This window comes from Leuciscus leuciscus, assembly GCF_965113295.1.
Source record: "Leuciscus leuciscus genome assembly, chromosome: 25".
NCBI lineage: Eukaryota > Metazoa > Chordata > Actinopteri > Cypriniformes > Leuciscidae > Leuciscus > Leuciscus leuciscus.
In genome coordinates, this window is record NC_138724.1 from 2,153,096 (window position 1) to 2,166,745 (window position 13,650).

The window sequence follows — 13,650 nt, forward strand, 5'->3', positions numbered from 1 at the left end:
GAAAACAGAAGTGCAGGCTCATCCGGGTCACTGAAGTTAGCAGCGCTATACGCTTGCTAGGAATGTTTTTTCTTCATGGAAGTTTTGCATTTGGTGAGCTAATAAAATATTAAAACTCAGTCAAATCAATATTTTTTGTGTGCAGTTATTTAATTATGCCATCCAGTATCGTGGACTCGCTCTCTCTTGTTTTAAACAAATGCAGCGGCGGCCATTTTGTGACTATTGTTTTGTACACTTGTTTGATCTTGCGGCGCTGCAACTGCTCTCTCCGCGGAAGCTTCGAGTTTAAACACCTAATAAAATATCTCAACTCAGATCAATATTTTGTGTCTAATTGTTTACTTACGTGGCAAGTATCTGTGTAATAATCGGGATAATGTTCATCTAGCCGGTTGTTATCTCAGAATAAACCCCCTTCAGGCTGATGAAGACCTGATCCGGATCACCCTGTCAGGGTTTATTCTGAGATAACAACCGGCTGGATGTACATTATCCCTTACTTATCTGGGTAAGATGGCTGATTATTGATACAGGAAAACTGCATTAAATTACAAGCATTTCACAAGTCATCTTTTAAACAAGCAAGCAAAGACTGAATATTTCACAGTCATGATCTAGTGAAAGAAATTCCCAGACGAATTTTAAATCTGTCATTACTCTGAATGCATGTAGGAACTTACTTAAACAATCCCCACCGGACCATCCTGGGCGACACTCTGCACAGTACTGCCCTTTTATAAAGAAATCGTCCCTTGGGCCCCATGTGCCGTTGTTACAGCGCTTGCAGTTCTCAAATATGCTGCAGCCTGAAGTGGAAAAAGCAAAAGCCCTAGAATTAGAAAGTGCATTGAAGACTGGGATTTAGTTCTAACGAACTAGCAAAGAAGATGCAAAGAGCTTGCGTGTTTTCTATGACACAAAGATGCCACCACCGTTCATCATTTGGGAGATGGCCAGTAATATTACCAGAACATACAGAATGTTCTACATGTGGTGTGACCTTTAATACACATGGTGGAATTGTAGGGTTAGAGTACTGACGCTGTATCTAGTCTTATTAGGCTGTAATGAACTGGAATTATTCTTCAAATCAGCATTATCTGCAATATTGCAAAGTTTTTCATTGAACTCGCCAAACTAAATTATGAGATTTTCTTGTATGATTGATACATGCACTGCTGCCTCACATTTTGGCCAAGACATTTCAGAATACAGCAGAATCTGACACTTTGAGACAGGAGTACCTATGATACCCTACTGATAGAGTCTGGGTAAGTTCTGAGACAGAGCCTGAATCCACATTTCAGCAATTCAGGAATTTTTTTAGAATACAAACATCTGGCTGTTCGCATGTACAGACATTTTTTTAAGACCAGACCATTTAATTTTCCTGTTGCTGTAAAATCCTTTATAGACATCACACAGTCAAGAATGTGACAAACATTATTACTCAGGGAAGAAAATAAATAAATCCTTTAACCATTAAATGGAAGGAATGCACTGACTCTTTTCTTTGTTTACAAGGTTCCAGAGAAAAATTTTGGCAAAATCAACAAATCATAAACCAGGATGGACTGAAGGACATATATTACATTTATATTTCTGCCAGGTGTTTGATTGCTTTTGAGCTGCAATCTTTAAAATTGTCGGCCGATTTTCCAAACCTGAGAGACCCCACACACGGGGATAAAAAATCACGGGTCTAACAGTTTTGGTCGTACAGTGTGTGGTGCGCAGCCACACGGCAAAATCAACACATCACACACGAACCGATTTGACTCCCGAGCATTCCCAGATCAGACGGGAAATCGTGCAAAATACCTCGAAATCAAACGTGACTTCAGAGTAAACAATCATGGCGGACGAAGAGGATGCAGTGGCAATAGTTTGTAGTTTGTTTTTAACCGAAAAAAAAACGTTATCAAAAGAAAAGGCGATGATCTCTGACGTCCACCGGACTTTCTGGTGCGCCATGCCGCCGGCTGTTTTGATTATATTTCCCGGTGTTTCCTCGCCGCCTCGTCACCTCGCTTTCTGATTGGCTACACTCCACAGTCCACAGGCTGCGTGCTCGGGGGACACCACACACGGGAAGAAATCGGGCCAAATAAATCCAACATGTTGGATATCCCAGATTTGAGATCGGAGCGGTCCCGACGTCCTTCCGAGCAGACGAGAGCAGCCTTAACACACCACACACAGCAGGAATATCTGATCAGATTATTTTACGATAATCGGAGCATCCTTAAGATTGTCGGAAGGGGTGAATCGGGGCTCAAATCGGCCTAATTATCCTGCCGTGTGAACCAGGCTTAAGAGTGAAAAACCATGAACAAACCAAGACATGCATCACAAGAAGAGAAAATTGAGAAATATCTGCAAACGTGTTTGTGTGTTGTCTGCTCACCTGGATGTATGATGCAGGGATCGCATTCATTTACAGCATTACGACAGCATGGCACTGCGTATCCTACGGGATACCCCTGAAGAGGGCATTTACAGTGGATGACGTCATATTCACAGCATCCCCTGCACATCACGCTCCACTCGGGCCCTGGACAGTAGCTGTACAGGAACCTGTAATCTAACAAGCAAAGCACAATATCATAGGCAGTACATACTGATGACACACATTATAATCAAAATTAATATACCCTTTTAACTTTACACTAAAGTTGTAATTGTTAATGGTAATTGTTGCATTAGTTAACAAGAAGTCTAAGAAGGAACAAGATCAGTATACAGCATTAGTTACAGCATAATGTTAACTTTCTGTGACGTTCTGTGTGCTTAGTTTTGTTTCCATGGACTTTTAGTTTGCATTTGTTTGTCGCCTGTTTCCTATGTTTCCATTGTTCCTAGATTCCCGCTAATCGTTAGTTGTCATGAACACTCATTAATCATCACAGCTGTTTGTCATTGTCTCATCATCACTGTGTATTTAAGTTCCTCTTCTTGCTCACTTCAGTGTCTGGTATTGTTTGTGTGGAGACACACTGTTACGTTGCCTTCTCGCGTTTGGATTACCTGAGTTTGTTTTATTAAAGTACCTTTTGTTTGTAGAAACCTGTTTGGACCTTTTTCATCATCTTGAGGGATTTCTGATTTCTGATTCCTGATTTCATCATGAGGGAGTGGAGGGAGGGAGGAGACCCAGAGCAGAGCCATTAGGATGAAGACCCATGGCAGAACAGACGGAGAGAGGAGTCAGGAGCCCAACCGACTGAAGTGGAGGTGGGAGAGGTGGAGACCCCGGCAGAGCCAAGGAGACAAAGACCCAGGATGACACCGCTGGAATGGAGGGCCAAAGCAGAACCCCTGGTTCACGGCATCTGGGTGAAGCCAGTGGGAGTGAGGACAATGGTGGAGCTGGAGGTAAGGAGGCAGAGCTGGGCAGAACCAGAGGAGGAGTGCTTTATGGGACCAGTGAATGCAGGGCCAAGGAGCTTGAAGGCGTAGTCAGAGGAGGGGGGAGCGGGAGACTGGGCAGAACCGGCAGCGACGAAGGAGACTTGGGGCTAAGCAGAACCAGAAGCGACAAAAGAGACTTGGGGCAGGGCAAATCCAGCGGCAACAAAGGAGTTAGGAGTTTGACAAACGGAGGAGGTAAGGCTTGGGAACAGGAGGTTACCAGGGAATCCAATAGTCCAACCGTGGGGAAATCAAGGAGGATTGATGGGAAACCTCTCGGTGCCATCTGGCTCCACTGAAAGTCCTATAGGGATGGACATGGGTGCCAGTTCTCGCACCTGATCGGACATGCCATCAGGCTCTGGCTCCGTGTCTGCAGTGGGCTCATGCTTAGTATCCGGTGGTATTTGGAAGGCAGGTTCAGGCTCCGGGACAGACAGTGGCTCTAGGGTGGACAATGGGCCGGCTCACACACCTGGTCAGACTCAGCTTTGGCTCTGGGTCTGCGGTGGACTCTGGCATTGGGTCCTTGGCAGGCACAGAGACTGGCTCTTAACTCGCAGCAGGCATGAGGAGGTGTGGAGCAGGACTAGCGAGGAGTTCAGAGGCGATTGGGGTAACTAGAATGAGAATCGACGATAACAGGATGGTGGACGTGGGCTGGGCAGGTTGTAGCTGAGCACATAGCTCAGCCTCAGCACATAGTGTTGTTCCAGTGTGCATGTGGTAGCTCCCACTGGCAGCTTTTGGAATAGGTGGTCATCCAGTCCAGGTCTTTAAAGGGTCATGAAACCCCAAAACACATTTTTAGAGATGTGAACAGACTTGTACAGGTTGCACATCACTGAAAACACTAAAAGCACTCATAAATGTTATCAATAAGCGGAAATTGGTTATTTTTTTCGTTTTTCCAAGCAATTTCGTTCTTCCGGGTGGAAAAGCAAAGTCGAAGCAAAGTCAGGGAATGTGAGGTAGAAGCGCCTTCGGAGTGTGTGATTGGCTGTGGCACGATTCTATTTCAACTGACCCTCGAGATAATCTCTGCATTTATTCATGAGAAAGAGCTCGTTCAATCCAATCACTACTAAGCGCAGCGATGAGTTCAACAACGCTTCATGACACTTTAAGGTGCTATTGCTCCAGGATACCAGGTGGCTGACTCGAGGAACTCCTTCTCATAGTCTTTCATTGGATGGCCATATTGTGCAAGGGAAAGGAGAATGTCTTTGCGGGAGTGAATGGAAAATCCTGCTGGGTTAATTTTGGCTGGGTAAGGCCTTCTGTCAGGGTTTACACAGGAACAAGAGAGCAGGGATACTGCAGCAATAGTACGTTTATTAAACCAACAGCAGGATTAACACATGGCAGGTTAGTAATGACTTTGATGACAGACCATGGAGTGAACAAACTGAGTGATAGCTTTAATCTTATGTGTCAGGCAGAGAGTGATACACACACACACACACACACACACACACACACACACACACACACACACACACACACACACACACACACACACACACACACACACACACACACACACACACACACACACACACAGCAGATGAGAAGAGAGTTGATACTGAAGACAAAACATTATCAATCTCACAAGGCAAAGATCCAGTTAAGTGAGTCTGTTACTCTCAACAAGGCGGTGTGTGTGTGCTGGGTTTTTATAGCATGGTGATCGGAGTGCTGATGAGGGACAGGTGTACGTGATCGGGTGCCAGGGAGGATCATGGGAAATATAATCTGTGTCAGAAATCAGCTGTTGATGTAGATTTTTTTTGTGAATATAAAGTCACACTTACTGATGACTTCTACAGACATATTTGCTATCCGCCTTGAAGATTAGGAACATTTTTGCCTTGAATGTTTTATATGTCATTGCTAAAAATCAATTTATCATGGAAGAAATGAATGGAATTTTTCCTTCCTCACTGAACGTTTTTTCAAGAGACGACCAACGTGGAACAAATTAAGGACTTTGTATGTACAATTTCTGCGTTTGTCTGTGGAAAGCTGGCTGCAATGATGGCTTGGCAGTCTTCCCATTATGTATTAGAGATTTGGCTCAGAAAATGTTGACATGTTTGTATGGTTTTAATAAATGTTTTGCAATTTTTGTTTTACAATAAAAAGTCCAGCGTTTCCCCTCAATGTGCTCTTTTATTTTAAATAATGTTAGTAAAGAGCCAACATGTCATGTCTAGTTTTGAGTTTTGTTTCATGGTCATGTTTCATGTCCTTTTATTTACAAGTTTTCCCATTGTCATGTTCCTGGTTTTACCATGTACTCCCCTTGTCATGTGTCCTATGTTGTCATTGGGTAATTGACTTAATTAAGCCCTCATGTTTGCCCTGTTACTTGGTCGTTTATTGAAGTAACCTTGTGCCAGGTCTTTGTCCATTGCCAAGTTAAGTTTTTGTTCCAGTTTATGGTTTGTTTCACGTATTAAATTTTGTACATAGTCTATGTTTCCTGTTCTTGGATTTCGGATTTTCACTGTAAATGAACTGCACTTGGGTTTGCTACGTCATTGTCCTCGTCTGCTATGTTACACTACAAACATTATTAACACATCACGTAATGTAGAAATGTCACACTTTACAATAAGTTTCACAAATATACATAATAAATACTTTATTAAAGGTAAATCAGGTTAGTAAGGAGCCCAAAGATAAATAAATAAATGTAAAAATAGGAAGGTAAAGAAAAAATGTATTTGATAAAAATGAGGGAGGTGGTCCTAGCGTAGCTCCAGTGCATCATTGATTGAGAGGTCAAGTATAGAAGTGTTAAGCGTCAGATCTTTCTTAGCGATAAAGATCAGAGTTTGCTAAGGGTTGAGTCAGATCAACTGGAGAGTTCCTAATTTTCACCAATTCACATTATTTTGACGTGTCCACATCCAGCTACTTATGTGATCCTTCCTCACAGCATCGTCATCAATCCCCGAACCATCGGCGTCGTCAGATTCTAGGTTGATGATGCCTAGACACCCAGTGGACGGTAGCAAAGGTTCTAGTCTAATGCCTGTTTATTTATTAATCACTGAGAAAATCTTGATTCTCAAAAGCATTGTGAGCCTCAGTTTATAGTAAAGGTCAATACAGTCTCCTTGGGCTCATGATACTTTTGGGAAACGCGACCCTGGATTGTTCTGCTCTTTGTAGAAGCCGTTGGTTGGTAAACATAACCCAAATAACTTTCAGTTATTGCAGAGACAAGATTTTCACTGTGATTATAAAATAAACAGGCATTCCAGTAGAAACCAGCCGTCCACTGGGTGTCATCAATCTAAAACCTGACGATGGTCTTGATGGTTCCAGGCTTGATGATGATGCTGTGAGGAAGGATCACATAAAATGCTGGATTCAGCTTGATGTTTCTTTTTCTGGAAAACTGTGGTTGCTACTAAATAAGTGTGCATAATAATGAGAATCGATAAAAAATAACTATCCAGTTGATCTGGCTCATCCTGAAGCAAACCTCATTAAGTAAAAGAATAGATTAATAAATCTGGAAATAAATACATTTACATAGCAATAAATACATTTCTATGGTGTATCATTATAAATGACGCAGAGAAAATTGCATTAAAAATAATAATAATAATATTCAACCAAAATAAGTTTTATTATCATATCACATCACATGCTTGACATTTTTGTCAACAAGGAAGTGAAGGAGACATTAGCACATGTTAGGTTACATGCTGTCAAGGCTCTATATTGAGTTCATATTAGACAAGGAAATACATGTAAATTCAATAATAAAGAAATATATATATTTTTAAAAATCATTGCACATTCAAATGGTAAAGTTTTTGGTCATATTTACTGCACGCTTCCGCCACCTCGTAACCACATTAGATCTCATGCTTGGCCCTGGAAACAGTGATAGTGATGGCAGAGAGGAAGAACATACGTCATAGATTGTTGTTGAAGACAGGCATTTGGGTACATTATCCTATGCCAATCTGGAAAATATCATCCATACTACGACCAGAGGTCAGGAAAGATGCCACTGCCTATTGGCCTCGTACACTGACTAGCAAATGCTCCAAATATAATGACTAAACAGGTCAAAATCGAGTGACATGTGGAAAGGGCTACACTGAAAAAGACTGATTTTCACTTGTGCTACAGTCATTGCTTTGGAATTCCAAGAAAGAAACAAATGTTTTTAATGCATTTTGAAACACTAAGACATGGTTTCATTACTTTCTAGGCAGCGAAATTGCATCTGCATTTCCAACTGAAATATAGTAGAACAACACCTGTAATTTCATAATTAGTCCCATAGAGGGTTACAAATAAATTAATGCATAAAAAAAAGAATACATTTATAACAGTTAAAAATACAGAAAATAATAAATGAATGAAAAATGTGATGCACAAATATATTCAGGATTCATTTAATTTATTCCTTTATTTATTTTCCTATTTTTACATTGATTTATTTGTTTGTTTGTTTTTAATTTCTGCAGATTTGGTCCTCCATATTTGATATTTGATTTCTCAGCAGGTGAGATTGAACAGAATAAAGCCTCTAACTTCCCCAGCTCCACCTAGATCTGCTACAGGATTCATCATCATCATATCTTACATGCAGACTGCAGCGTGTCTGTGCATCTATTATCCACCGCAGCAGCGTAGCAGATCTAGTCCGCAAACACCAAGACCATTAAAATTGCCATATTCATTAACATGCTAAAAAACATTTTATTGTAACTATTTAAAGTGTGTTAAACTACATTCTTTTGGGCCTTAAGTCCATTGCCCGCATTCATCATCAGCTGCTCTTTCTTTGCACATCATATAAAGTAAATCGTTTTTCTTGGATAGAGTCGGACTTGTTCATTTTGAGTTGTAGAGTTGGACTTGTTCATATTTTTTTCATACATTCAGAGAGTGGGACCCTCATTGAATCTGATCTGTGATATACAGGTGAGTGACAATCTTATGTACAAATAACCGATCTTTTGCCAGCTGTCTTAGTTGTGACCAAATATTAATGGAGGCCCTCCCTAATGTGGAGGCCAACAGAAGGACCACAGCGCAGAGTTCAGCTCTAACCCTCATTAAACTGACCTGATCCAGCTAATCAAGTCCTTAAGGCTTATTCGAAAACTACTAGGGCTGGAAGTAAACTCTGCAGGGCTGTGTCCCTCCAGGAACTGAGCTTGACACCCCTGCCAACTCTGCCGATTGCTAGTGCCGACTCTTTCTGTCCCAGTTGGTTTTCATTCGAAGCAGAATGTCTGACGTGCAAAAGCTGCCACTTCTGTCAGTGGAAAACATAGGTGCCACCAACTCAGAAGCACACATTAGTTCAGCAAAGCACAAAGCATCATCAAAAGGTGTTTGTAAGGTAAATTAAATGGCAACACTTTACAAGAAGACTAAATGTCCTTGTTGTTTACCATATTTTAGATAACTTTATAGTATTTACAGTATTTGCTTTATAGCAGGATCTTTCATTATATCAACCCTGCTCCTGGAGCGCCGCCATGCTGCAGAGTTCAGCTCCAAGCCTAATAAAACACAATTATAACCAGTTAATCGAGGCATTCTGGATTATGTGGATGGTAATGTCGGAGCAGGTTTGGAACCGAAGTTTTGCAGAAAGATTTGGGAAAGAGAGAAGCCTCCAGGCTGGCCACTCCTGCTTTATACTGTATGATGTCAGGTTGTGTGTGCAGTTGTGAGCTTTGTCTCTTGTACACACTGTGGTATTTTTCCATGGTAACAGCTGTGTTTGTTGTGTTATGGTCGGTTCATTCTCCTCTTGAGAACCAGTAAAGTGAAGCCTTTAGTGAAGAGGCTGAGTGTTGCTTTGAGACAACTTTGCCAGATTTGCTTTGGTATTTCCAGTCTCAGGAATTTATTGGAATTCTTTTGGAGAACATAATGAAATTAACAGTTGCTGTTTAGTCTTTAAATGTAGTTTCTTGAGGTGTTGAAATGATTTCCAATCATTTCTTTACCAATAAATCAAGTTCTGCGTTCCTCAAGCTGGATGAAAACATCGCTCAGCTGACTATAGTCTTTCACAACCCTTAACTCCCCCTAAAAACTTTCTGAACAACAACATTTTTGTGGGTTTACATGACAAACTGTAACACCCACACAGACAAGGGGGAAAACAACAACAACAAAACGTCCAGGATTAGTTTAGCCTGCAAGGTTGAGTAAATGCAAAATACACTTTTATACACATTAGACATGCAAGAGAGAAAATATTCCAGCGCTGTGATCTAATCGCCGGATGACCTCATGTTTGTGTGTGTTTGCGTGCTGCAGGAAAACAGGGAACAGTAGTGTGGGAGGTGTCTGTAACTGTTTCAGTGTGTTAGGAGAAGACCACAGGAGTTTCAGAGCTTAGGATGTACAGTTTATCTCATGGAGAGAATTACATGTAATGCTCTTATTATAGTTATACATTTCAAAGCATTGATATATTGAATTGTAATGCCGACAGTCTAGCCGAAGTAGGTTCGTGTCCAATTTCTAGTTAAGATTCAAAGCTATAAAGTTACAAAACTACATTTAGGCATGCCTTCAGAATAATGGGTTCAGTTCCCTCACTGCGAAAACCATTTTCTTCATTACTTCATATTTCCTTGATAAAAAAACAACATATAATTGCATTGTTTTTGGCAGTTCTGGGGTAGCACTTGGAGAGAACTAGCAACTCTCTGAATACGACCCAGAAGTTGCCCAAGGTTTTCCTAAAGCACTGGCTCTCAACCCTGGTCCTGAAGTATTTTGAATCTCTAATTTTTGTCATTGGATTTTTACCAATGACCTGATGACCTGAATCATTGTTGATTAGGGAAACATAGAAAATGTGCAATTCTGGGGCTCAAGGAACAGGGCTCAGAAACCCTTTCCTTAAAGGGATAGTTCGGCCAAAAATGATATTAAACCCATGATTTACTCACCCTCAAGCCGTTCGATCTGCATATGTCAATCATTTTTCAGACGAACACATTTTCAGTTATTTTAGAAAATGTCTTAGATCTTTCAGTGGTTATAATGTCAAGTTATGGGGTCCACCTCCTTCAAGTCCCAGAAATGTGCATGCATCCTTCACAAAAGTAATCCATCCTTTTATATCCATCTATACTTCGTTCTACGTCACGACGCTTCCTACGCTACGTCATACGCCGGCATCCATCTCCCGTGAGCGCGCGTCGACCGTTGCCGGAAGCCAGTTATTTTCATTTATAAAGTTTTAAATATGTATATTTTTACGACAAAACCGCACGGATTACCCTCAGAAGACCTTCGTTTATCCCCCTGGAGCCGGATGGATTACTTTTGTGAAGGATGCATGCACATTTTTGGGACTTGAAGGAGGTGGACCCCATAACTTGACATTATAACCACTGAAAGATCTAAGACATTTTCTAAAATAACTGAAAATGTGTTCGTCTGAAAAATGATTGACATATGCATCTCGAACGTCTTGAGGGTGAGTAAATCATGGGTTTAATATCATTTTGGGCCGAACAATCCCTTTAAGATCTATGCCCTGATCAACACAATTTAAGGAATTAGAGATAATGTGCGCAAACAAACTGTGCTTTTAGCAAGTGGAATAATTCAAAGTGAATTATCCATGATTGAGTTTAATACAGTGTGACTGCAGCATCTATTGCTATCAGTGTTTCTTGACATGTTAGTGTTCAGATTTTAGGATATTCCACAGGCCTGAATGGATTAGCAGCCATGGAACAAAAAACTCTCACTCCGAATAACCACCGCTAAGCTCTATATACTTTCACCCACGCATAGAGGAAACCACAGTGCAATATGAATGTCTTTGTTGCCTAACTAGCCTCTACTGGGGAATGTTTTGTGCAAATCTAGCACTCTATAAATTTCCCAGTGTATTCTTGAGTTACAGTAAGGCATAACCTTTAATTGAACTTCTTGTTTTCAAATGTGAGTTGAGGATGTGAAAGTGAAGAGTTCCATTGAATTATTAAATTTTTTTTTTTGGCTGATTTGTTCCAAAGGGTGATGAGCACAAACAAAGGCAATGATCTGTGTCTTTATCTGAGCCAGAAACAGTCTCAGCATGAATAGCATCTTGGGGTCTGTAAGATCAATCCAGGAAAATCCCTTGAATGGGAATGGTGAAGTTCATGGCCTCAGCTCAATCTGGTCTTTTACACAGATTTTCATTAGATTACTAGATTTGAAGCCACATACAGAGCAACACCATTACATTCTGTCTATTCTATCTAAAGGTTTCATTAATATGAGTTTTTTTTTTTAAGCATCGGAAACGATAATATAGTTCATTAAGGTAATGCAAAACAACAAATAACTGTAACATTTAACAGGGTTTTCAATCACAAAGACAGACTGGAACAGTTTCTATACCTCATAAAGAAAGAGAGAAAGAGAGACACACAAATAGAGAGGAACAGTTCATGACCTTGACTCTCAGACAACAAAAGAGTGTGACTCTCCATGACTCTTTAAAAGCAATGAGATTAGACTTACCATATGGCCAGGCCGTCCCCCGGGCCAGCAGGAGGAAGATGATGAGTAGGGTGAAGCCGGGCAGAGAGAGAGGATTGTGACGGCTCTGCTGGTGGCGGCCCTGCAGCGGTACAGAGAAACACATGCTGCCGTCTGAAGCTCTGTTTACTCTCTGAGCTCAGCTGCTTTTTACATCACCTCTACTCTTCCCTCCCTCTTGACTCACATTTTCCCAGTCTGTTTCTCTCTCTCTCCTCTCTCTCTCTCTCTCTCTCTCTCTCTCTCTCTCTCTCTCTCTCTCTCCCCCTCTCTCTCCCCCTCTCTCTCTCTCTCTCTCTCTCTCTCCCCCTCTCTCTCTCTCTCTCTCTCTCTCTCTCTCTCACCCTGCATCCTCCCCTCAGTTTCTCTCTGTCCCAAACCTCTTGCATTCTTTACACATTCACCACATCTTCTTTGTCTCTTTAAATCTGCTATACTCAAAAGTGAAAGTTCCTATCTCTGTGTCTCTCTTTCTGTGATTTTTCCTTCTCTGTTTCTCTCCCCTCCCTTGGTTTCAGGTTTCAGAGTCCAGCTTTGTAAGAGTCTCCACTAATCATCAGCTCTGCTGTTAGAACACACTCACTGTTACAGAATAAAAGTGCACACACTCACACACACAGACAGACTTTGGGTTTTCATGATCAGTTAGTATGATTTATAAACTGTTTTCCTCATAAAATGTCCCCACAAGGAAAAGGATCTTGGATAGGCCTATTGCCATCTTCGTGGGGACATTTTTGTAACGTAACATGTCCCCTGAACCACACACACACGCACACACACACATACACACATTTTCTCTTATATGCTATGCTACAAAAAATTTTTTATTAGGAATGTTTAAGAAAAATAAACAATTCTTGTTTTACAGTTTTTCTCAATTGCTCAAACACAATTTCTGAAACCTTGCTCCATCTTCTGAAAACATTAAACACAAAACCTCATCAAGCACTATTTACAGAACCTCTGACTCCTCTTGCAAAATGAAACTTTCGCCTCAAAACAGTTTTAGCTGTGTTCAAAATCAAACACTGCTCTCAAATCATAGACAAAGTGATCAAAAGGATATACACTATCAAGCAGTCAGAAAACATTACACCAAAAAATAGAAAACACGTTGTTCAAAACATATAGTTCTCAGGGAGAAGTACATTTTTAATCTCAAAACAAATTTCATATTTTTCCGTCATTGTCTTTTGATGAACGAAAACATGTTCTATCATAGTAGCTCAGAATTGATCAGAAATTACTACTCTGCTTTGCTCTTTGCTATTTTTTGGTTTTTGTTCTTCCTCCTCCTTGTACCCCTATTTTTACAGAACTATACCCTGCTCCTCACAAACTTGTCCTGTGTCTCTGTGATACTGTAATTCTTGTTCTTTGTTGATATGAACCTGCAACCAGTCAAAATCTATTGAGCAGTCAGTGCTGTTACAGTTTTTCTCGATTGTTTACACACATTTTCTGAAAGCATGCCTCATATTCTCAGAACTCTACACACAAATCCCAAAAAACACACACAATGGGCAAAACCCCTCAATTCTCCAGCAAAATTAAACTTTACATTCAAAACAATGTTATTTCTTCTCAAAATGGTATTTTGTTTTCAAATGACACACACAAACCATCAAATGAATAGACATTTATAAGAACCAGTTGACCACTGATGTGCTCAATGTAAAACACTATGAT

General features: G+C 40.7%; 1 protein-coding gene across 2 annotated transcripts in view; it reads right to left on the reverse strand.

Moving 5' to 3' along the window:
* pamr1b (peptidase domain containing associated with muscle regeneration 1b) overlaps window positions 1-12,164 on the reverse strand; it is a 43,809-nt gene extending 31,645 nt beyond the window's left edge. For both annotated transcript variants that reach the window (XR_014202690.1, XM_082159642.1), the window contains exons 1-3: window positions 11,941-12,164; window positions 2,411-2,587; window positions 684-809 (exon numbers count right to left, since the gene is read on the reverse strand). Coding sequence is in view for 1 of the 2 variants with exons in the window: in XM_082159642.1 (XP_082015768.1) it covers window positions 684-809; window positions 2,411-2,587; window positions 11,941-12,064 (427 nt within the window). In the remaining variant the exon portion in view is untranslated. The remainder of the gene's footprint in view (window positions 1-683; window positions 810-2,410; window positions 2,588-11,940) is intronic.
* Between the last annotated feature and the right edge of the window lie 1,486 nt (window positions 12,165-13,650).